The 24,961-nt window shown below is 48.3% G+C and overlaps 1 protein-coding gene across 3 annotated transcripts in view; it reads right to left on the reverse strand.

Annotated features, from left to right (window-relative positions):
- The window catches only part of dok4 (docking protein 4), a 28,361-nt gene extending 6,604 nt beyond the window's left edge, over nt 1-21,757 (reverse strand). For 2 of the 3 annotated variants that reach the window (XM_055648766.1, XM_055648765.1), the window contains exons 1-8: nt 21,504-21,757; nt 13,877-14,074; nt 12,759-12,866; nt 8,408-8,522; nt 6,905-7,024; nt 4,590-4,779; nt 3,799-3,961; nt 714-837 (exon numbers count right to left, since the gene is read on the reverse strand). In XM_055648766.1, coding sequence (XP_055504741.1) covers nt 714-837; nt 3,799-3,961; nt 4,590-4,779; nt 6,905-7,024; nt 8,408-8,522; nt 12,759-12,866; nt 13,877-13,942 — 886 coding nt within the window. In that variant the 5' untranslated portion in view covers nt 13,943-14,074; nt 21,504-21,757. The remainder of the gene's footprint in view (nt 1-713; nt 838-3,798; nt 3,962-4,589; nt 4,780-6,904; nt 7,025-8,407; nt 8,523-12,758; nt 12,867-13,876; nt 14,075-21,503) is intronic. The other variant, XM_055648767.1, reaches the window with a different exon arrangement.
- Between the last annotated feature and the right edge of the window lie 3,204 nt (nt 21,758-24,961).

A 24,961-nucleotide genomic window follows, 5' to 3' on the forward strand; every position in this document is an offset into this window, starting at 1 on the left:
GAAGGACTCTCCGGAATCATCCTGAGTCCCCATTCCCATGCGCATTGTAGGGTCCCAACTCTCCCACCTCCATCCACTCTTGGCCTTACCCAAGCCTGTAGCTTCCACAATGGCCTCACCTGCTCCACAGGAGTTCTGCCACATCACAGCCAAAGAATCGTCCTCTCTACAACCACCACACCAAGATGCAACCACACTCTGCGGTCGACATGAAGCCGAACCATTGGCAAAACACTCAGGTGAGTGGGGCAGTTCTGGTGGGTACGGAGGGTGACATTAAACACCCCAGCAGGGACTGATTGGATTAGCTCCAAAATGAAGCTTTCTCAAACAGACCTATCAATTAGTCCCAGGATCACAGACAAATCAGAGACAGAGTGCCCCCCTCTCTACAGCCCCCAGATGTTTCCAACAGTATAAGGAGGGAAGTCTCATCTTTCCCTCTCTCTCCCTCCCTGCCCTCGCACCTTTATCTCCCCAACTTCCTCCCATTCCCCTCTCCCCTTCCACTCCTCCAGTTCACTCCACCCTTCCTCTCTCCTCTTTTCTTCTCTACCCTTTCACCTCTCTTCCTCTCCCGCCATCTTCTCTCTGCTCCCTTGCCCCTCGTCATCCATCTTCTCGGCTCCTCCTCTCCCCCCCCCTCGCACTACTCTCCTCTCTCCCTACTCCCCGTCCCTCTTCCACACTTCGCCCTCCCCCTCCCTCCTTACGGTTGCTGTGCTCCACATCCGCAGCAAGCTGGGAGCTTGCGATGTGATGCCAGAAGGCGCTTCGAGGGAGAATTGTGCTCGGGGGGCAGGAAAAATGCTCCGGTTCCGCCGATCTGTTTAACAGCTGCAAAACACAACACACAGATAGCTGACCCTGATCCTCCCCTCGTTCACAGGGCAACCTTATTCCTCCAGTACCAGCATCCGTGTCCCATTTCACCAATTGCCGAGTTTGGACAGACTGGATCTCACCTTCCTGTTCGATCCCGGCCTGAACCAGCTTCAGGGCCTGTGATAAGTCACACCACCCCCTGTCCCAAACAGTGCACGGCCCCTCTCCCACCTGGCCATGGGCAGAGTGGGATTAGACTGTGTGGGACAATACACCAATAACGGTAACTGGTAGAAGGTGCAATTGTGGGGGTACTGAGTGGTATGAATGAGGGGTGCTAGACTGAGTGGGGATCCGGGCAGGTGAGAAGCAGGTTTGACGTGAGACGTTAATACAAGAGATGAGGGGGGAGATTGCAACCTTCACGTGGTCCGCCCTGTTTCGACAAATGCAATCAACCTGGCGTGCACAATCAAATAAGATCAAATAGAACAAGTTGGCCTAGCGAAAGGGCAGAGAGTAACAGCAATAGGGACCATCTCAATGAGGCTTTTTTTTTTCCATGTGTGTATGGAAAGAAAAGATTTCGAGGGATACAAGCCAAATGTGAGCAAATGAGACTAGCTTAGTTGGGACATCTTGGCCAACCTGTTTCCGTGTTGTATGTGGACTTACAGCAACACTGAAGTTGGACATGGAAAAGGGTGGAAGGTGATGGGGGTGCAAGAATAATCTGGGTGTGACAATATAATAGTGGGAAGCCTCCCATTATTCCATCCCTCTTTCCTTCTGGAACCTTGGTCCGCATGGGCAAGTTGGGGCAAAGGGCCTGCTCCCATACTGTATGACTCTATGACTCTATCTGCCATTCCTTAGCCCATTGGCCAGTTGATCAAGGTCCTGATCAAGACAGTCAGAACCTTTTTACACAGTGAGTGTCTGAAGGCACTGCCGGGGATGGTTGTTGAGGCAGATATGATAGTGGCGTTGGAGAGACTTTTGGATAGACATATGGATATGCAGAGAATGGAGGGATATGGATGATGTACGGGTAGATGAAAAATAGTCTGAGCATCATGTTCGGCACAGGCATTGTGGGCAGGAGGACCTGGTCTGGTGCTGTACTGTTCCATCCGCTGATTTTAGTATAGAATGACTGAAAAGTCAACATGGGCATGGTGGGCCCAAGCGCCTATTTCTGTGGTCTACGACTCTAGGGAGTCATTGTAGATCCTAATAGGTCAAATTAGTAGAAGCCAATTTAATCCAAATGAGAGACTAGATTTAGAACCAATTCAGTGACAGGGCGGAAACATCCAACACGAGAGGGCACAGTAATAAGATGAGAGGGGGAAGGTTTAACGGAGATGCTCAGGGAAAACCTTTTATACATAGAGTGGTGGGGGCCTGGAACACACTGCCAGGGCTGGTGGTGGTGGAGGAGGCAGATAGGATAGTGGTGTTTAAGAGGCTTTTGTACAGGCACGTAGAAGTACAGGGAATAGAGGTATAAGGAGCATTACAGGCAGGCAAGATCAGTTAAACCTGCCATATGTTCGGCACAAACTATGCTGTATGGTTCTATGTTTTTAAAACATCCCAATTTCTGTACACGATACCCTGTTGATGAAGGCCAATGAACCAAAAGCTTTCTTGACCACCCTGTCTATCTGTGACAACACTTTCAAGGAAAAATATACCTGCATTCCAAGATTCCTCTGCTCCATAACACTCCCCAGAGCTCTGACATTACCTGGGATGGTCCTGCCCTAGTTTGTCTTCCCAAAATGCAAAACTTCACTCATCTGCATTAAACTCCGTTAACCATTCTTTAGTGTGCTTGCCCACAATCCTGTGTAAGTCTTGATAATGCATCTTTGCTATCTAGGAAGCCACCCACTTTATTGTCATCTGCAAGCTTAGTGATGCCTTGTACATTTTCATCCAAATCGTTGCTATGAACCACAAACAGTAATGGTCCCAGCAACAATCCCCGAGGATCCACTCCAGTTAGCGGCATTCATTCTGAATAACAACCTTCCACTATCACTTTTGCTTCCTTCCATGAAGCTAATTATCCAGTCGGCTAGCCCTCCCTGGATCCCATGCAATCTAACCTTCCAGAGCAGCTGACCAATGCCTTGCTGGTCCATATGGACAATGTCTATGACTTTCCCCTCACCAACCTTTTTAGTTGCTTCGTCAAAAAACTCAATCATAGTCGTAAGACACGATCTCCCATGCACAAAACCATGCGGACTAACCCTGATCTACACCTGCCTATCCAAATGCATTATATATATATAATCCTTCAGAATCCTCTTCAGTAACTTGCCTACCATACATATTGCCTAGCACAGATGACCCACTGGTCTATAGTTCCCAGGCTTTTTATTGCAGCCATTCTTAAATAGAGGTACAACATTAGCCACTCTCCAGTCTTCCCGTTCCTCACCCATGTCTATTGCTGATTCAGATATTTCATCCAGGGCTGCTGTAATTTCCTATGATGTCCTCGGATATATCCGATCAGGACCGGGAGATTTATCTACCTCCATATGTGTGCGGACATCCAGCATCTCTCGACTGTAATACAGAATGTCCTCAAGACATCTCCATTGACTGTCCCAAGTTCCCCAGTAGTTGGGGCGGTATCTGGGGAATTCCACTATACTTGTACATTTTATAACAAACTCGACTTGACATGAAAGTATAGGGCAGAAGGTTCAGCAGGTTCTGAGGTGATGTACTTTCCCCTGGATCTAAGTGGTCACATTTAAATGGTCTCTAGAGTGTGCAGCGAACGGTGACTGTGCTGGAGTATGGGATTGCGGCGAAGACCTATCGGGTGGTGCAGACAGGAGGCGTGGGATGGCCCTGCCTCACCTGTCCTATTATTGCAAGGACGCGGAACGCCAGCGGTGTCACCCTCAGGAACCCGCCCACACCGTGCCCCCGTGCTCCAGTATTTACCCGCACGTTGTTCTCCACCTCCCTTAGCGCGTGCTTGTGTCTCTCAGCTATCGACAGGGTTGCTGTGTGAACTCGCTGGTAAATCTCCTCCCCCTCGCGAGTCTGAAAGGTGAAGACACCCTCGCCTGTGTCACACAACCTGCAGACAGTGCCAGGCGTTAGCCTGTGACATTGAGGAATCAGGAGGGAGGAGAGAGAGAGGAGAGAGAGAAGGACAACGGGGTGGAGGATGCAGAAGGGAAGCCGGATGAGTGAGGGTTGGGAGAAGGAGAGGGAGAAGGTGATACTTAGAGGTGGGTGAGGGGAGGTTGAGAGAGTGGAAGGGGGAGAGGGAGGGGGATGGTAGGGTAGGATAGAGAGGGGAAAGTAGGGGAGGAGGAATTAAGGTTGCCGACGCGAGAGGGGGGTGCCCTTTCATCGTGGCAATGAAACTCAAGAACAATTTCCAAACATACTGCTTTCCCATTTCCACATCACTCCCTAAAACATCCCACCCTCACATCCTCTTCCCAATATCAACCCATCCACGTCTCTCCCTCCCATATCCTACATTCTACCCTCTCACATGCTCCCTGCCACATCCCCGCCCTGGAGCAGTCTATCCTCCCTCCCCTCCCACGTGCACCTGTCCTTCAACTGTCTTTATTGTCTCCACATCTACCCTCTCCTTCTCCCAACGGTCCACTCTGATCTGTTTCCCTCCCCACACCCCCTTCATGCCACCTCGCTTCACTCTGCTCCCCCCTCCCTCCCCCCCTCTCCCACTGCCTTCGACCACCGGAGGAACTCACCGTCCAGTCTCAAAGGTGAAGCGAGTGGTGTCCCGTCCGTACCTCCGTAGGGAGCTGAGAGGCCAGGTGAGCAGCCTGGTGCGGGTGTTATGGATGTCCCAGAGATAGATATTGTCAGTGGTGATCTGCATCATACACTCGCCATAAATGTCCAGTGTCGGGCACGGGATGAGGTAGACATTAAAACGCTCTGCAGGGATCAAGAGGGAAGCACTTAGGACAGCAGGAACTGGTGCGCACGGCGAGGATGAGCCCTGGCAAGTCCTAGGCACTGGATTGTCCTGTCAGGTTGTGCAGAGCTGCAGAGCAGCCCAGACACACCGGGACAAGCGGGTGCTGAAAGCCACAGAGAATGTTGGTGAGTGAGAAGCCCAGCCCTAGCTCTAACTAACTAGAACAGGACAGAGACAAGATGCAGGGAAGGGGTGAACAAAGGATTTTAAAGTTTTGGGCGACAGCAGCAGTAGAGTTATGTCCCTGTCCCACTTAGGAAACCTGAACGGAAACCTCTGGAGACTTTGCGCCCCACCCAAGGTTTCAGTGCGGTTCCCGGAAGTTTTTGTCAGTCTTCCTACCTGCTTCCACTACCTGCAACCTCCGGTAACCACCTGCAACCTCCAGGAACCGCACGGAAACCTTGGGTGGGGCGCAAAGTCTCCAGAGGTTTCCGTTCAGGTTTCCTAAGTGGGACATGGGCATCACTGCCTTACAGCACCAGAGACCCAGGTTCAATCCTGACCATGGGTGCTGTCTGTACGGTGTTTGTACATTCTCCTTGTGACTGCGTGGGTTTCCTCAGCGTGCTCCGGTTTCCTCCCACATTCCAAAGACATGCAGGTTTGTAGGTTACTTTCCCTCTGTACATTGTCCTTAGTGTGCAGGAAAGAACTAGTGTACGGGGTGATTGTTGGTCGGTGTGGACTCTGTGAGCCGAAGGGCCTGTTTCCACGCTGTATCTCTGAGCAAAATTAAATTAGAAGCTGGTGGGGATGAAGACATTGCTGGAGGAGGTAACGGGGGAAGAGGGCAAATTCTTGGACAGCAGTGAAGAGCAGGAGGTTAGATGAAGATGACCAAAGAGAAAGCAAAACCAGGGAGTTGGACTGTGGGGACCGAATCTACATTGTGCGGGTGCAGCAGTATCAGGGGGAGATAGGACAGGTTTGTAGTGACTTGGGCTAGGCGCAAGTGAGTTGATCTGGCTTGGTTTTTCAATTGGTCGGCATGGTCGAGCATATGTATGTACTGAATACCTCTGTTCCTCAATGACTATGAAACACTGATTCTGGATCAAACAGTGGAAGATAGGTGCACCTTCAAAGTGTGAAAAGAGTAATGGTCACCATTCCTCTCTTGCCCTATCATGGGGCAGGGTGCTCCCTCTCCACACAATGTTGGGGCCCTTGGGCACAGTTGAGAGCTGGTCCCAGTCCAGTTCCGTGACACCACCAGAACCAGACTACAGTCTCACCTGTCCTCAGCCTCAACTCTTCCCTACCCTACCCTACTCACTCATGTCCCCCCAGCCTCCACTCCCCTCCCCTCGCTCCCTTCAGTGGCTTCTCATCTTCACTAATGTCACTCTTCACTCTGCCCCATCCTTTGCCTATGCTTCATTTCCTCCCTCTCATTCTCATCTATCTTCTCTGTTGATCACTGCCCTCTTCCCTTCGGACCCCCACACTTCCTCCCCTTCCCCTCTGTTCCACAATCAATCCTTCCCTTTCATCTCTATTTCCGCTCCCCTTCCCCCATCCTTCTCAGTCCCATCCCCCTTTTCCCTCCCTCCCACTTTGCCTCATCCCCTTCCTAAGCCACCGTTCCACTCTCTCCAATTCTCCTCCCCTCCCCCTCCCCTCATCCCCCTCCCATTGTCTGCACTCGCCCCTCCCCTACTAACCACCCATCTCCTTACTTTCCCCTCTCATTTTTCCCCTTGCCTCTTGAATCTATCCCTTCCACTTCCCTCCTCTTCGTCTCCTCCACCCCCACACCCTCCACCATTTCCCACTGCACCTCTACTTTCCTCTCTGTCCCCTCCTTCCTTCCTCCACTCCCCTTTCCTCTCTATTTCTTGGCCTCTATCCCCTCTATATCCCAACCGTCTCCACCTCCCTTCTCCTTACCCCCCCCCCCCCCACTACACTTTACCACTTACCCATCATCCGTCTGCCACTGCCCTCCCCTCTCCTCCTCTCTAATTGTTCCTTTCCACTAACCTCTCTCCTTCCCCCTGCCACTGCTACTCTGCCCTACCTCTCTCCCATCACACATACGTTTACACACACACACACATATGAACACAGATGTCTCACCCTTCTGTTCACATACAACGCCAGCAGCCAGCAGATCTGGTTCTCCGAGGCTGATGTTATTTAGTCGGGCCCCCAGGCATTCAATAGAAAGGATTTTGTACCATTCCTCAGCATCGAGCTCTAAAAATGACACAGTCTGTGAGATACAGTCAAACTCTGCCAAACCAATGTGGGGATATTCAGTGCCAGCAACATATTGCCAGCGTCAATCACTGCCAGCGACACGGTCCAGGGACATTCACCACCAGGAACACACTGCCAGGGGACACCCTCTGTCAACGTCACGCACTGCCAAAGTAACTCGCTGCCAGGGAAGGCACTACCATGGACCTTCACTGCCATCAGAGTGCCAGAAACACTAACTGCAGCTTTCACTCACTGCCAGGAAGCTATGTGCCATGGTCACTCATACTGAGGATCACTCAATGCCAATGTTGCTCACTATCAGTGATGCTCAGTGCCAGGGTGGCTTACCACCAAGGCTAGTCAATGCAAAGGCTGCCCTGCCTGGGACATCCAATGTCAGGGACACTCAGTGCCACTGCCACTCGTTGCCAGGGTCAATCACTGCTGGAGAGACTAACTGTCACGGTCACTTATCCCCAGTGTCACTCACTGTCACAGACACTCACGGCAGAGACACAAGTTGCCAGGGTGAATCACTACAAGGTTCGCCACTCGCTTCCAGGGATACTCACTGCCCGAGCCACTCACTGTGTGAAACACCAACTGGCTGAGCCACTCAATGCCATAGATACTCACTTAAATGGATTCTTGCAGCACAGAGCATTTACTGCCAGAGATACTCTTTGCCAGAGGGAATTACTACCTGGGGACACTCACAGCCGGGGGACACAGGGAGCACGGTGGCGCAGCGGTAGAGTTGCTGACGTACAACGCCAGAGACCCGGGTTTGATCCTGACTATGGGTCCTCTGTGTACGGAGTTTGTACGTTCTCCCATTACCCTGCGTGAGTTTCCTCCCACACTCCAGACATATGGGCTTGTAGGTTAATTGGCTTGGCAAAATTGTAAATTGTCCCTAGTGTGTAGGATAGTGCTAATGTGCCGGGATCGCCGGTTGGCACTGACGCGATGGGCTGAAGGGCCTGTTTCTGCACTGTATCTCTATCTCTAAACTAAACACTCAATGCCAGTGGCACTCACTGCTAGTGTCATTCACTACCAGGGACATATTCACTGGGCTATTGGACTACAAAGTTGTGACAATGATAGCTGTGAAGACCACATGGGTTAACATTCACTGGAATACATTTCCATGTTAGAGATTCATGTTGTTTTCTTCTATCCTCTCATCAGTTCCACGGGCATCAGCCTTCACTGGGACCCAGTTCCTCTGGGATTTACTGGGATCCAGTGACAGCAACAATCTGTGGTAATATTTCCCAACTGATATAATTGACAAATACTGCCCTCAGCGATGACAGAATGTCCCCCTTCCCCCTCCAACCCCCTGACGGGATGTGCATCTGCAGGGCCTACCTGAGTCGCAAGTGAAGGTGCGGGAGCTGTTGTCGTTGAAGGTGAGAGCGACCGCCTGGCGCTTGGTGTCCTTCGGTAAACGGACGACCGTCTTCACACTGCTCATCTCCGTCACCTGAGCAGAGACCAAAACAGGCAGACAGGAGAGGTTGGAATTCTCTATTGAGTGTGCGCGCACGGCAGTTGTGCAGAAGAGAAAAGTGAGTGAGCGAGACAGAGTGAGACAGTGCGTGGATAAGGCAAACAGGAGAGAGAGCTATCACTGCAGCAAGAGAGCAAGTAATTGAGAAGAGATGTTAACACAAAGAGGACGAGCAGCTGGGGAGGTGATGAATGGCAGTAACAGTGCGAGCTACAGAATGCGTCAGTGAGAGTAGGAGTAATGGACAGAGGGAGCTAGCAACAGAAGTAGCACCAGAGGGCATTAGTGACGGAGGGCGTGAGTGATAGTGGAATTCAGTGATGGAGTGAATGAGTAACACGAAAATGAGTGATAGTGGGCATAAGTGAGATGGGGAGTGAGTGACACAGTGAAGATAAGACAGTGGGATTGCATGACGGAGGGAGTGTGTGATGGGGGAGTGATTGACAGTGGGAGTAATTTACAGAGGGACTGAATGACAGAGCGAGTGGAAGATGAAGTGGCTGACAGAGGAAGTGAGTGATGAGATAGATGGATGCAATGACAGAGAGAGTGATGCCAGGAGAGAATAAATGACAGAGAGCTGAGTGATGGATGGAGTTAGTGCATGAGTGATACGCAGAATTGTGTAGCCAAATTTGTCTCCATCTCCATCTAAGAGTTTGCAGATGATGCCACTACACCAGGGCAGCACAGTGGCACCAGGACAGCCCAGCGGTGCAGTGGTAGTGTTGATGCCTTACTGCACCAGAGACCCGGGTTCGATCCTGGCTACGGGTGCTGTCAGCACAGACTTTGTAAGTTCCCCCTGTGACTTCCCACATGTTCTTCCCACATGCCAAAGACGTACAGGTTTGTGGGATAATTAGCTTCTGTAAATTGCCCCTAGCGTGTCAGATGCGTAACTGGGATAACATAGAACTAGTGTATGGATGATCATTGGTCGGGCGGACTCAGTGGGCCGAATGGCCTGTTTCCACGCTGTATCTCTAAACTAAACCACTGTGCGGGCTGAACCACACACAATGACAGGACAGAGAACAGGAGAGAGGTGGAGAACCTAATAAGGTGTCAGGACAATAACCTCTCCCTCAAGGTCAGCAAGACAAAGGAGCTAGTTAGCAACTTCAGGAAGCATGGTGGAGTACACCCCCCCCCCCCCCCCCCCCCGAGTTAAGTTCCTTGGCATTAATATTACCAACAATCTGTCATGGGCCAAACACATTGAAGGAACAGCCAAGAAGGCACACCATGCATCGACATCCTCAGGAGAGTAAGGAAATTCGACCACCAGGGGCGGCATAGAATGGCAGCTCCGCCGGCAGTCAGTTTGTTTTTTCATCTTTTTTTAATTTTTAGTGTTTGGTAAAAATTTGTTTTAATGTTCTTCAGTTTGTCTTATGTGGGGGTAGGGGATCGGGGGAAACTTTTTTTCAGGTTCTCACCTTGCCAGAGATGCGATTGATTTTGCATCGCATTCTCCGGCACGCTCTGCGGCCTTCCATCGATAGAGCTGGAGGCCTCCTCGCACTGTCGTGCGCCTCACCGAGGAGCGCGGACTTAACATCGGAGCTGATCCCTTGCCTGGGATCGCTGCAACCGCGGCCTGTGGACTTTACCATCAAGGGCTCGCATTCTCGGGAGAGGCCAAGTCAGGAGCTCCAACATCATGGAAGGTTTGACCAGCCCCGACACGAGGTTCGATTGACCAGCGCGGGGGAGCTGACATCCCCCCCTATGCAGGAGCTGATCACCTCGACACAGAGGGCCCAAACGCCGCCGGCTACGGGAGTCAAGATCGTCCCGTCAACGGAGGGCTCGAGGCCCCCGACCGCGGAAGAACAAAGGGAAGAGACTTGAACTTTATTTCCCCTTCCATCACAGTGAGGAATGTGTAGGAGTTACTATGGTGGATGTTCATGTTTAAATGTGTTTGGGGTGATCTGTTGCTTTTAATTGTATGACTGACTGGGCAAATTAAATTCCTCATATGTTGCAAAACATACTTGGTGAATGAAGTACTATTCTGATTCAGATTTGTCTCCAATGACTCTTACATACTTATACAGAGGCACCATAGAAAGCATACTGTCAGGTTACATCACTGCTTGGTTTGGAAACAGTTCTGTCCAAGGCCGCAAGAAACTGCAGAGTGTTGTAGATGTAGTTCAGTCCATAACACAGACCAGACTCCCACCATTGTCTCCATCTAAACCTCGTGCTGCTTCGGAAAGCGGCCAGCATAATCAAAGACTTGTCCTAATACAGACGCGTGAAAGCATGCCCTACCAAATTCTTCCCGTCTATTACCAGGCTTCTGAATGGCCCTTCCTTAAGCTAGGGTACTGTCCGATTCACCTCTTCCACATTGTGGACACTGGACTTTGTATATGGAAATGATGCACTACAATACTGAGAACAATATTCTGCACTCTGCACCTTCCCAATTTGTTCTATTTAATGTACTCGAGTTTGCTTTGATTGTAATTCTATATGGTATATCTGATCTGTTTGGATAACATACAAAACAAAGCTTTATTTTGTGCCTCAGTACATGTGACAACAATAAACCTAAACCTAAAGGTAGTAAGTGAAAGAGGGAGTGAATAACTGATGGAGTGTGATAGGCAGAGTGTTTAACAAAATGTGTGAGTGATGGTGAAAAAGTGATAGAGGAAACTAGTGAGAGAGGGAGTAAGTGGCAGAGGGTTTACTGACAAATGGTGAGAGTGACAGGGGATACCAATGACAGAGGGACTGCGTGACAGTGAGTGAGCGATGGAGGAGTGAGTGACCAGAGGAGTGAGTGAGTGACTGAAGAATTAAATGAAAGAGGGTGAGAGTCACAGACATCTGTCTGTTCACTCATACGGAGGATGCGAGTGAAAAATTGAGTTGTTGAAAGAGGGAGCGAGTGACAGAAGGAATGAGTGACAGTACGAGGGAGTGGAGGACCTACTCAGTGAACGGTGAAGCTCTGAGGAGTGTTGGAGAGCAGAGGGATCTGGGAGTAACGTGCATAGTTCGTTGACAGCGACATCACAGATAAATAGGCTGGTCAAAAAGGCTTTTGGCACATTGGCCTTCATCAGCCCGAGCATTGGGAATAGAAGTTGGGAGTTCATGTTGCAATTGTATAAGACGTTGGTGAGGGTGCATTTAGAGTATTGTATTCAGTTTTGGGCACCATGTTATAGCAAAGGTATTGTCAAGCTGGAAAGGGTGCAGAGCTACAGGAACACGTTGAGCAGGCTAGGACTCTATTCCCTGGAGCGCAGGAGGATGAGGGGAGATCTTATAGAGGTTTACAAACTCACGAGAGGAATAAATCGGGTATATGCACAGAGACCTTTACACAGAGTAGGGGGATCGAGAACCAGGGGACATAGGTTTAAAGTGAGGGGGGAAAGATTTAATAGGAACCCAAGGGGTAACTTTTTCATGTAAAGGGTGGTAGGTGTATGGAAAGAGTTGCCCGAGGGGGTAGTTGACACAGGTACTATCGTAACGTATAAGAAACATTTAGAAAGGTACATGGATTGGACACATTTAGAGGGATATGGGACAAATGCAGGCAGATTGGACTAGTGTAGCTGGCACATGTCTGCTAGTCTGGGCACGTTGGGCCAAAGGGTCTGTTTCCACACTGTATGACTCTATGAGTGATAGTGGGAGTGTGTGGCATAGGGTGTGAGTGATGGAGGGAGAAACTGACAAAGGGAGTGAGTGGTAATGGGTGTAAGTAACATTGGAGGTGTGTGAGAGTGGGAGTGATGGAGGAAGTGAGTGATGAATGAGCAGCGTGACAGAAGGGGTGATTGGCAGAGAGTGCGGTGGCGTAGTGTGTGAATATCCAAGCAAGAGACTAACAGAGATAGTGAATTGTCGAAGGATTGAATGACAGACAGACAGATTGCATGACAGGCTGTGAGTGACCAAGCAAGTGAGTGAATTAATGCGAGTGTTAGAGGTGGTGTCTGACAGAGGGAGTAGGTGACAAATAGTTGGAGTGATAAAGAGAGTAGATGACAGAAGGCGAGAGTGACCACAGGAGTGAATGACAAAGAGAGTGTGCAACAGAAGGAGTGGCTTGCTGACCTCTGAAGGGGAGAGTGACAGATGATGGTGGCAGCGGGTGTGAGTGATGGAGGGGAAGGGCAGGTTGTCACAGGATCCCATCCACAACTAACACTGGGCTCAACAATTTACCTTGGGAGTCCCTTTGAGGTTGGCTGATTTCTCATCTGAATACTTCTCCAATCTCCGGGGTCCTTTGCTGGAAGATTTCTTGAAGACGAGCCAGCATCTTCGGTAGATCTGAAACGTGGGCAAAACATTGAGATTTTGCTGCAGTTCTGAATGGAATATGTTTGAGGAGCCCTAGCACCACTCTCTCTGAAGACCCACCCAAAGACAAGAACAGCATGCACCTTTCCAAGCATTTCCAGCTAGTTCACCCTGCTATCACACCCCCTATATGCATTGCTTGTACCCAGAGTGACGTGTGTCGTATGTACTCTGGGAGACATGTGGCCTGTATCCAGAGTCATATGGGTCACCTCTACCCGAGGGAGGAGTACTGCTGGCATCCCAGGGATATGCACCACCTGTATCCAAGGGAGATACACTACCTGTACTCAGTCAAGCAATGCGCCTGTACACAAGTGAGCGGCACTGTTTCTATCTGAATAAGCAGCATTTTCTGCATCTGGATGATGGAGCGAAGTTTGTACCTGAAGAAAGAGCACTGCCTGTACCGGGACGAGGAGGGCCAAGGCAAGCTGCCGCCTGGTCTCGAGTGAGTCTATGATGACAATAACCATGCTGTGGATTTTTAGACACCGAGAATATTACTGACGACCAACAGGCCTCTGGGCGTTTGAGCGCTCAGGAAGCGTGGAGTTCGGGCAGAAGAATGGATAATGTATTCTCAGCGCTGATCTTGAGATCTAATTCAGCATGGAGCAACCTCTAACTGTGATGCCTGTGGACCTCTCTCCCTGGAGGCTGAATGTTGCAAAGCTTCAGACAGAAGGGAACCGCTGAGGGCGTTGGCAAAGACTGGCATAGCATTGGGCTTGTATGCTTGTGCCATGGGCAACAGGGAGAAGACAGCAGGTTGCGTGTGAGGAAGAGATCGATGGGCATATTTTTGGGGAGGGAGAGAAAGAGAGAGCAGCTGATCCCATGCTTCGCCTCAGCCACCATTCCCATCCCCCGGCTCCATCTTCCCTCTCACTCCCACTGTAACCCGTCTACTCTGAGGTTGTTGTGCTTGGCACTGTGGGTTTCAATGGCATAATAATGCCCAACGATGTCACACTTACCCCCAGCTTTCTGCTCCGCATCCTCACATACCCCTGTTTCACAATGTCATTGAAATTGGAAGCCATTCTGAGGGCGAGTCTTGCAACACATTGGCTCTGCGATTTTTCTACTTAGTCCCCGCTTGTTGGTCTCTTCGCCACGTGCTCAGTTTGTGTGCTACCATCTCCACACAACCTCCATCGTTGCCCAGCAGCCAGCTATTCAACAAAGCAAAGTAGATTAACAGACAAAGGACTAGAATTCTTCACACTGACCGACTGCAGAGTTCTCCAAGTGTGCCTTACAACTCCAACCAATTCCCACCCTCCTAGAAGCTGGGGGGATTTTGAAGCTCCAGCATGAAATTCACCCTATAGAAACATAGAAATTAGGTGCAGGAGTAGGCCATTCGGCCCTTCGAGCCTGCACCGCCATTCAATATGATCATGGCTGATCATCCAACTCAGTATCCCGTACCTGCCTTCTTTCCATACCCCCTGATCCCCTTAGCCACAAGGGCCACATCTAACTCCCTCTTAAATATAGCCAATGAACTGGCCTCAACTACCCTCTGTGGCAGAGAGTTCCAGAGATTCACCACTCTCTGTGTGAAAAAAGTTCTTCTCATCTCGGTTTTAAAGGATTTCCCCCTTATCCTTAAGCTGTGACCTCTTGTCCTGGACTTCCCCAACATCGGGAACAATCTTCCTGCATCTAGCCTGTCCAACCCTTTAGAATTTTGTAAGTTTCTATAAGATCCCCTCTCAATCTCCTAAATTCTAGAGAGTATAAACCAAGTCTATCCAGTCTTTCTTCATAAGACAGTCCTGACATCCCAGGAATCAGTCTGGTGAACCGTCTCTGCACTCCTTCTATGGCAATAATGTCCTTCCTCAGATTTGGAGACCAAAACTGTACGCAATACTCCAGGTGTGGTCTCACCAAGACCCTGTACAACTGCAGTAGAACCTCTCTGCTCCTATACTCAAATCCTTTTGCAATGAAAGCTAACATACCATTCGCTTTCTTTACTGCCTGCTGCACCTGCATGCCTACCTTCAATGACTGGTGTACCATGACACCCAGGTCTCGCTGCATCTCCCTTTCCCAATCGGCCACCATTTAGATAATAGTCTGCTTTCCTGTTTTTGCCACCAAAATGGATAACCTCACATTTATCCACATTATACTGCATCTGCCAAACATTTGCCCACTCACCCAGCCTATCCAAGTCACCCTGCAGTCTCCTAGTATCATCCTCACAGCTAACACTGCCCCCCAGCTTAGTGTCATCCGCAAACTTGGAGATATTGCCTTCAATTCCCTCATCCAGATCATTAATATATATTGTAAATAGCTGGGGTCCCAGTACTGAGCCTTGGGGTACCCCACTAGTCACTGCCTGCCATTGTGAAAAGGACCCGTTTACTCCTACTCTTTGCTTCCTGTTTGCCAGCCAGTTCTCTATCCACATCAATACTGAACCCCTAATGCCTTGTGCTTTAAGTTTGTATACTAATCTCTTATGTGGGACCTTGTCGAAAGCCTTCTGGAAGTCCAGATACACCACATCCACTGGTTCTCCCCTATCCACGCTACTAGTTACATCCTCGAAAAATTCTATAAGATTCGTCAGACATGATTTACCTTTCGTAAATCCATGCTGCCTTTGTCCAATGATTTCACCACTTTCCAAATGTGCTGCTATCCCATCTTTAATAACTGACTCTAGCAGTTTCCCCACTACCGATGTTAGACTAACTGGTCTGTAATTCCCCATTTTCTCTCTCCCTCCCTTCTTAAAAAGTGGGGTTACGTTTGCTACCTGCCAATCTTCAGGAACTACTCCAGAATCTAAAGAGTTTTGAAAGATTATTACTAATGCATCCACTATTTCTGGAGCTACTTCCTTAAGTACTCTGGGATGCAGCCTATCTGTCCCTGGGGATTTATCGGCCTTTAATCCATTCAATTTACCCAACACCACTTCCCGGCTAACCTGGATTTCACTCAATTCCTCCAACTCCTTTGACCCGCGGTCCCCTGCTATTTCCGGCAAATTATTTATGTCTTCCTTAGTGAAGACGGAACCAAAGTAGTTATTCAATTGGTCCGCCATATCCTTGTTCCCCATGATCAACTCACCTGTTTCTGACTGCAAGGGACCTACATTTGTTTTAACTAATCTCTTTCTTTTCTATTTCCACAATAATCTTAGAGATTCATAGAGTCATACAGCAAGGAAACAGGTCCTTCGCCCCAACGTCCATGCCGACTAAGATTTCTGTGGTGAAGAATTCATAGGTCGGCAAAATTTCTCTTAATCTCACTGAACTGGCCTTCCCCTTATCTTTAGTGAATAGAGAAGAGATGATATGCTTGAAGACTCATCAAATGAGGTTTTAAGGGTTGAACAATGGAACAAAAGAGGGGCAATCACATTACTGGGACTGAACAATAGCTGCTCAGCAAATCACAGGGAAACAGAGGACAAATGATTTAATCACATAAATGTACTGCACTGAAATGAACCCATCAGCAGTACATTACATTCCTGCCAACTATGTACATCCATTTACTCACATTAGACATATTCCCCTACGCCATTACAAATCCCATTTGCATAACATAACTGCATGTGCCTCCACCATGGAGATGTAGGGATGGGTGGAGAAAGATCACTTGCAGGCAAAGGAGATCTCATTCGGCACAGACATTGTAGGCTGAAGAGACTATTCATGTGTTGTACTGTTCTATGTAAGCAATCTCTCTTTGAACTATAAACCAGTAGGCCTAACATCTGTGGTGGGCAAGTTAATGGAAAAGATTCTGAGGATAAGATATATATGCATTTGGATAAACAAGAGAAGATTAGGGATAGTCAGCATGGTATTGTACATGGAAGATCATGTCTTATGAATCTGATTGGGTTTTTTGAAGAAATAACCAAAAAGGTTGATGAGGGCAAAACCGTAGACATTGTCTATATGGACTTCGGCAAGCCATTTGAAATTATTTTGATGTTCGCATTGTAGGCTGCTCTACAAGGTTGGATCGCATGGGATCCAGGAGAGCTAGTGGATTGGAAGGAATCAGAGGGAAATGGTGGAAGGTTGTTTTTCAGACTGTGACTAGTGGTGTGCCTCAGGGTCTATTGCTTATATGGTTTATATTAATTATTTGGATGAGATTGTAGAAGGCATGATTAATAATTGTGCTGATGACACTAACATGGGTGATAGCATAGATCGCGAAAATGGCTATCAAAAATTATAGCAGAATCTTGATCATTTGGTCAAATGGCTAAAAAATGGTTAATGGAATTTAATGCAGATAAGTGAGAGATTTTTTAGTTTAGTTTAGACATAGAGCGCGGAACAGGCCCTTCGGCCCACCGAGTCCGCGCCCACCAGTGAGTACATTATTACTATCCTACTAATGTAGCTGGGATATTGTTGGGCGGTGTGGGCGAGTTGGGTCGGAGGGCCTGTTTCCACACTGTATTCACTCTATGACCAACACTATCCTACATACTCGGGACAATTTACAATTTTACCAAAGTCAATTAACCTAATGTATGTCTTTGGAGTGTAGGAAGAAACCAGAGCACCCGGAGAAAACCCATGCAGGTCACGGGGAGAACGTACAAACTCCGTACAAACAGCACCTGTGGTCAGGATCAAACAGGGGTCTCTGGCACTATAAGGCACCGTGCCGCCCTGAGGTGTTGCATTTTGGGAAGCCTAACCAGGACAGGACATTCATAGTGAATTGCCAGGCCTTGGGGAGTGTCGTTGAGCAGAGGGATGTAAGCGTGCAGGTATACAGCTCATTCAAAATGGCATTACAGGTAGATAGAGTGGTTAAGGAGACTTCAACAGTCAGGGTATTGGGTTGAGAATGTGTAGGAAAGAACTGCAGATGCTGGTTTAAATCAAACACAGACACAGAATGTTGGAGTAACTCAGCGGGGGACAGGCAGCATCCCTGGAGAGACGGAATGGGTGTATAAGTTGGGATAGACACAAAATGCTGGAGTAACTCAGCAAGTCAGGCAGCATCCCTGGAGAACATATAGGCAACATTCCGGGTCGAAACTTCAGTGGGCAGTATAGGCAGGAGCACAGCAGGGAGCAATGAAAGACAGTTTGATTAAGTTGCATTTATTTCAATACCCGAGGCCTGACAGGTAAGTCGGATGAATAGTACAGCGACTGGGTCGGTTATAGCCATTAAATAAACTTGGCTAAGAGAGAACATGACTTCAGCTTTAGAGAATTGGAGGAACAAATATGCCAGGATATTTCAGATTTCCCAAAATAAACGGGATACGTTATAGTGCCAAGAGCTCTCCTCAGTCAATTTGCAGAGTAGCAGACAAGGGAGAGGGCAAACTACCTTTCCCAGCACCTCATATTTCACTTGGGCAGCTTACACCCCAGCGGTACGAATATTGATTTCTCCAAGTTCAAGTAACCCTTGCATTCCCTCTCTCCGTTCCTCTCCCACCCTAGTCGTTGTACTAGTTTCACTGATGTCCTGGTGAGTTTCATTGCGTCTATTTTAGAGGGGGTACAAAGAAAAACTTGGGAACTTCAGATCAGTGAGCCTAACATCTGTGGTATGCAGGTTACTGGAGATGATTCTGGGGAATAAGATATATATGCATTTGGAAAGACAGGGGTTGATTAGGGATAGTTGGCATGGATTTGTGTGTGAGACATCATGCCTCATGAATTTGAGTTTTTTTGAAGAAGTAACCAAGAAGGTTGATGAGGGCAAGTGCCATAGATGTGGTCTATATGGAATTCAACAAGGCCTTTAATAAGGTTCTGCATGGTCAGCTGCTCTGAAAAGTTAAATTACATGGGATACCAGGAGAGCTAGCTAATTGCACACAGAATTGGCTTCATGGGTACAAAGCAGAGGGTGGCGGTGGAAGGTTATTTGGACTGGAGGCCTGTGGCTGGTGGTGCTCAGCCCATTTCTATATCTATGATTAGGATGAGGATTACAAGGCATGATTACTAAGTGTGCAGATGACACTAAAATATTGGTGTTGTAAACAGTGAAGATGGTTATGAAGAATTACAATTTTGATGAGCGGGAAGAATGGCAAAAGTGCTTAAATCAGGCGTGTGACATGTTGTATTGTGGAAAGTCAAACGAAGGCAGCACCTTCAAGTTCAAGTTCAAGTTAGTTTATTGTCATGTGTCCCTGTGTAGGACAATTAAATTCTTGCTTCACGGTGAACGTTAGGGCCCTGGGTAGTATTGTAGAGCAGATGGATCCAGGAGTACAAGTATGTACATGTTCTATGTATATAGTTCACTAAAACGTGGCGTCACAGTTAAATAGGGCTGTGAAGGAGGCTTTTGACACATTGGCTTCATCAGTCCAGGAATTGAGCATAGAAGTTAGGTGTTATGTTACAGTTGTACAAGACATTGGTGTAGTTACACTTGGAGTATTGTGTTGAGTTTTGGGCACCCTGCCAGAGCAACAATGCCATAAGCTAGAGAGGGTACAGAGAAGATTTACATGGTTGCATCACAACACGAGGGCCTGAAGTACCAGGAGATCTTAGACAAGCAGGGACTTTAGTTTTTGGATCTCCAGCTGAGGGCAATCTTAGAGATGAGAATAGAAGGGTGAATGCACAGTCTTTTCCCCAGGGTAGGACAGTTAAGAACTAAAAGGCACAGGTTTAAGTAAGAGTAGAATGATTGAATAGGAACCCAAGCTATAACTTTTTCACACTGTGGGTATGTGGAACAAACTGCCAGTGGAGGAAATTGAGGCAGGTATAATAACAACATGTAAAGTACATTTGGATAGGTACATTGACAGAAAAGATTTAGAGGGATATGGGCCAATGGCTGGTAAATGGGACTAGCTTAGATAGGGCATATTGATGGACATGGGCAAGTTGGATCGAAGGTCCTATTTCAGCACCGTAGGATTTTAACTCCTTGGTTCACTCATCAATTCCCACCCAATCCACCCCGTCCCCAACCATTTATCTTTGCAGCCACAGGAGAGGTAATACTTGTCCCTGCCCCTCCTCTCTCCAGGTACCCCAGCAGCCTTTCCAGATGAGACAGAGGTTCACGTGCACGACTTTCAATCTCATCTACTGGATTAGGTATTCCTGAAGTGGCCTCCTTCACTGTCATGATGAAGCGTAGACTAGGCAACTGTTTCACCGAACACTTGCGCTCTGTCCGTCCATGCCTGCTGGTGCATCCAATGGTTGCTATGCATTTTAACTCCCCGACCCATTCCCTTACCGACCTTCCTGTACTTAGCCTCCTCCATTGCCAGAGTGAGGTCACATACAGACTGAAAGAAAAACATCTCATATTTGACTTGGGTAGCTTCTAACCCAATGGTATGAACATTAAACATTCTCCAAACTCAAGCAATATTCCTTCTCCCCACCTCCGCTCCCTTGCCCTCCCGCTAGTGCATATGCATTTCATCCACTGTCTCCCACCGGCCTAATTGCCGTTCCTTTCCCTTCCTCCACAGGCTCCTCTCCCATTCCAGCTTTCCACAATTCCTGTTCATCTCCCACACTTTCTCCTCCCCCACTGGCCTCATCCACCAATGTCTCCCTCTGGCTTTACATTTCACCCCTTGTCTTCTTTCCTCACGTGATACCTGTTTGTGTCCTTTTCACCTCTCCCCTTCGTCACTTACTCAATCCACCTGCCAACTACATCTCGCTTGTCTGTAGTCAACTATCACTTGCCAGGTTTTGTCCCACTCCTACCTCTCTTTTTCAGCTTTCTCTCCCCTACTCCAGTGTCTGAACAAGGGTCCTGACCTGAAATGCATTTGCCTATCCCCTCCACAGATGCTACCTGGCCCACTGAATTCCCCCAGCTCTTTGTTTTATGTGTACTGTTGTATATTCTATTTGGTTCCGGGCACCAAAGGTTTCAAAGGTCTTTTATTGTCACGTGTACCAATTAAGGTACAGTGATATTTGTATATATTCATGTGGGTTACTGACAGACACTGTGGCTCCAGGCAGGATTAAAGGCGGAGGACGTGGTTGAGGGCACTAGATGTAGTTACAGATGAAAGGGTGTGTGTTTGGGCATCAGTCTGGGTTATAGAAGGGGGATGTAGTTCTGGACACTGGGTGGGGTCATAGGGATAGGATTTGATTTCAGGCACAGCTACAGCCAGAGGATGTGGTTCTGGGCAAAGGGCGGGGTTACATGCAGAACATATGGGTCTGCACACGGCATGGTTATATAGGTGGAGGATATGGGTCTGGTCAGGGTTACTCAGAAGGTGTGGCTCTGGGCACTGGCTGGTAATTTATGTAAAGTATGTGGTTCTGGGCACTGGGTGGGTCTTCAGTTGGGGAATGTGGGTCCTGGCAGGATTACATTTGGTGGAGATGGTTCTCGGCATGGTGGTGGCTCTCTCGGGTAGGGTTCCAGCTGTGAGCCTGGCACAGGGTGTGACAGGGTCTCTGCCCACATGGTGTTCATCATCAGTCTGGTATTTGTGCTGGAGGTAGAACCTGTGACAGGCTATGAAATGCCGAGCTCAGAATCGGAAACATTTGCAGCCTGTGCTACTCCCTCGCTGACAGATTAAAACCCGCTTGCATGTCCCGCAGCACCTACCTCACCGGTAGCAGCACCTCCTCCTCCTTCCTTGTTCCCGGTGCACAGGTCAGGCTTGTCAGATGAGCCGCTCCCAGGGTCAACCACTGCCGGTGAGCTGATAGCAGCCAGCGCCTCCCTCCGCGCACGGATCTATATTTACACTCTGCGGGCAGGCACGCACTCACATCCTGACAGCAAGTTCTCCTCCTCCTCCTCCTCCTCGTCTCCCCGCACAAGTACCTCAGGCTGACACGAGGATGCAGCAATTAACACAATCCGGGGAACGCCGTTGCCTCCGTGTTTGTGGACAGTCGTGGTGACCGGAGAGCCCCCCCCCCCTGCAATCAACAGTCACCTGATCAGGAGCAGCGAGAGACTGGGAGGAGCGGCGAGTGACCGCAGGCTCCTTGCTCAACCAGTGAGCAGGCTCAGCACACATAGCACTCCCCAGGGCCCTCGCTCTCAGCACTGCAAGGAAAACCAACATAGCTGAGCAACTGGCTGCAGCACTGACAGCAATCGGTGCTGTTGCTGTCACACACCCCAGGAGCAGACGGCGCAACTAAGGGTGAAGCCAGACAGTGTCTGAGAAGCACAGATCATCGGGGGCCCAGACTTGTTCACAATGACACTCGTCGTCACCGGGGCCTTCCTCACACTTAGACAATAGGAGCAGGAGTAGGCCATTCGGCCCTTCGAGCCAGAATGGCCTACCGCCATTCAATGTGATCAGTAACACGTTCCTGCCTTCTCCCTCTATCCCCTGACTCCGCTATCTGTAAGAGCTCTATCTAACGCTCTTGAAAGCATCCAGAGAATTGGCCTCCACTGCCTTCTGAGGCAGAGAATGCCACAGATTCACAACCCTCTGCGTGAAAAAATGTTTCCTCATCCCCGTTCTAAATGGCTTACCCCTCATTCTTAAACTGTGGCCCCTGGTTCTGGACTCCCCAACATCGGGAACATGTTTCCTGCCTCTAGCGTGTCCAAACCCTTAATAATCCTATATGTTTCAATATTCATCCTTCTAAACTCCAGAGTATACAAGCCCAGCCGCTCCATTCTATCAACATATGAAAGTCCCGACATCCCAGGAATTAATCTCCTGAACCTACGCTGCACTCCCTCAATAGCAAGAATGTCCTTCCTCAAATTTGGAATCCAAAACTGCGCACAATACTCCAGGTGTGGTCTCATTACGGCCCTGTACAACTGCAGAAGGACCTCTTTGCTCCTCTATTCAACGCCTCTTGTTATGAAGGCCAACATGCCATTCACTTTCTTTACTGCCTGCTGTACCTGCATGCTTACTTTCAGTGACTGATGCACAAGGACCCCCAGATCTCGTTGTACTTCCCTTTTTCCCAACTTGACACCATTCAGAGAATGCGCCTTCCTGTTTTTGCCCCCAAAGTGGATAACCTCACATGTAACCACATTAAACTGCATCTGCCATGCGTCTGCCCGCTCACCCAACCTGTCCAAGTCGCCCTGCTTGCTCATAGCATCCAACTCACAGTTCACACTGTCACCCAGCTTTGTGTCATCTGCAAATTTGCTAATGTTACTTTTAATCCCTTCGTCTAAATCATTAATGTATATTGTAAATAGCTGCGGTCCCAGCACCGAGCCTTGCGGTACCCCACTAGTACTGCCTGCCATTTCTGAAAATTTATGCCCTACTCTTTGTTTCCTGTCTGCCAACTAATTTTTTATCAATGTCAGTACCCTACCCCCTATACCTTGTGCTCTAATTCTGCCCACTAATCTCCTATGTGCGACCTTATCAAATGCTTTATGAAAGTCCAAGTACACTACATCCACTGGCTCTCCCTTGTCCATTTTCCTAGTTACATCCTCAAAAAATTCCAGATTAGTCAAGTATGATTTCCCCTTCGTAAATCCATGATGACTTGCACCGATCCTGTTACTGCTATCCAAATGTGCCGCAATTTCATCTTTTATAATTGACTCTAGCATCTTCTCCACCACCAATGTCAGGCTAACTGGTCTATAATTCTCTCTCTAATGTCTTTCTTAAAAAGTGGGATAACATTAGCTATCATTAAGCCAGTTCTGAATCCATACAACCAATCACTGCGAATCCCTTGCATCTTAATCTTCTGGATCATTTCACCATGGGGACTTTATCGGATGCCTCACTAAAATCCATGTAGGCAACATCCACCACCCCACCCTCATCAATCACCCAGGTTACCTCCTCAATAAACTCAATTAAATTAGTAAAACATGACCTGCCATGCACAAAGCTATGCTGACTGTCCCTAATTAGCCAAATATCTTCCTAATGGGAGTAAATCCTATCCTGAATCAAAGTAAATCAGATGAATTTAGAGTCATGGTGTTTGAGAGGCACATGAATGGGAATGGAGTGAAATTGTTCTTGTGCAGGCAGGTGACATTACTATATCCTGACATGATGTTCAGCACAGGCATAAGAAAGAACTGCAGATGCTGGAAAAATCGAAAGGTAGACAAAAATGCTGGAGAAACAGCATGGTCGACGTCTCAACCCAAAACATCGCCTATTCCTTCGCTCCATAGATGCTGCCTTACCCACTGAGTTTCTCCAGCATTTTTGTCTACCTTCGACACAGGCATGGCGGGCCAAAGGGCCTGTTCCTGTGCTGTATGTATGTTCTATGGAGGGAATTTATGCTTGGAGCCAAAGGTTGTCGGCAAGGTACTAAACATAATAGTTTGCATCCATATCACCAAGGAGGAGGACATGAAGGACAGTGTGTGGGAAATACTAATATGCTCAGGCAGTTTGAGATTAAGAAGGAAGTGGTGTTATTGCTGTTGAAATGCATTAAGGTAGTAAATCCTCAGAGCCTGCTGAAAACAATCCATAGTAATTGAGACAGGCAAGAGAGCTTACAGCAGCCTTGACATAAATCGTTGTATCTTTGTAGACACAAAGAACCTGCAGATGTTGGTTTATAATAAAAGACACAATGTTCTGGAATAACCGAGCTGGTCCAGCAGCCTCTCTGGAAAACTTGAATAGGTTATGTTTCGTGTCAGGACATTTCTTCAAATAGATTGGGAGGGTGAAGAAAGCTGGAAGATAGGATGGACAGGACAAACCCCAGGAAAAACAAAGTGTTAGATGAATACGGATGAGGGAGTTTCTTTGAAAGGCAGCTGGTTTGGCAAAGGCCACAGATGAAGTCAATAGGTGTGAATTACGGATAGAAGAGGTTCAAATTGTATGGCCAGAGGAGTAATATAGGTGGATGGGGATGGGGGTGCAAATCCAGGTGGGGTACAGGGAAGAGAGGGCGGAAGAAAATGGGGGTTTGTTAGTAGGTTGGTACTTCAAATAGGAGAATTCAATGTTCATACCGTCAGGTTGTAAACTACCCAAGCGGAATATTAGATGCTATTCCTCCATTTTGTGTGTGGCCTCACTCTGGTAATGGAGGAGATTCATGTCAGAAAGATCAGTATGC

Source organism: Leucoraja erinacea, chromosome 17 (assembly GCF_028641065.1).
Source record: "Leucoraja erinacea ecotype New England chromosome 17, Leri_hhj_1, whole genome shotgun sequence".
NCBI lineage: Eukaryota > Metazoa > Chordata > Chondrichthyes > Rajiformes > Rajidae > Leucoraja > Leucoraja erinaceus.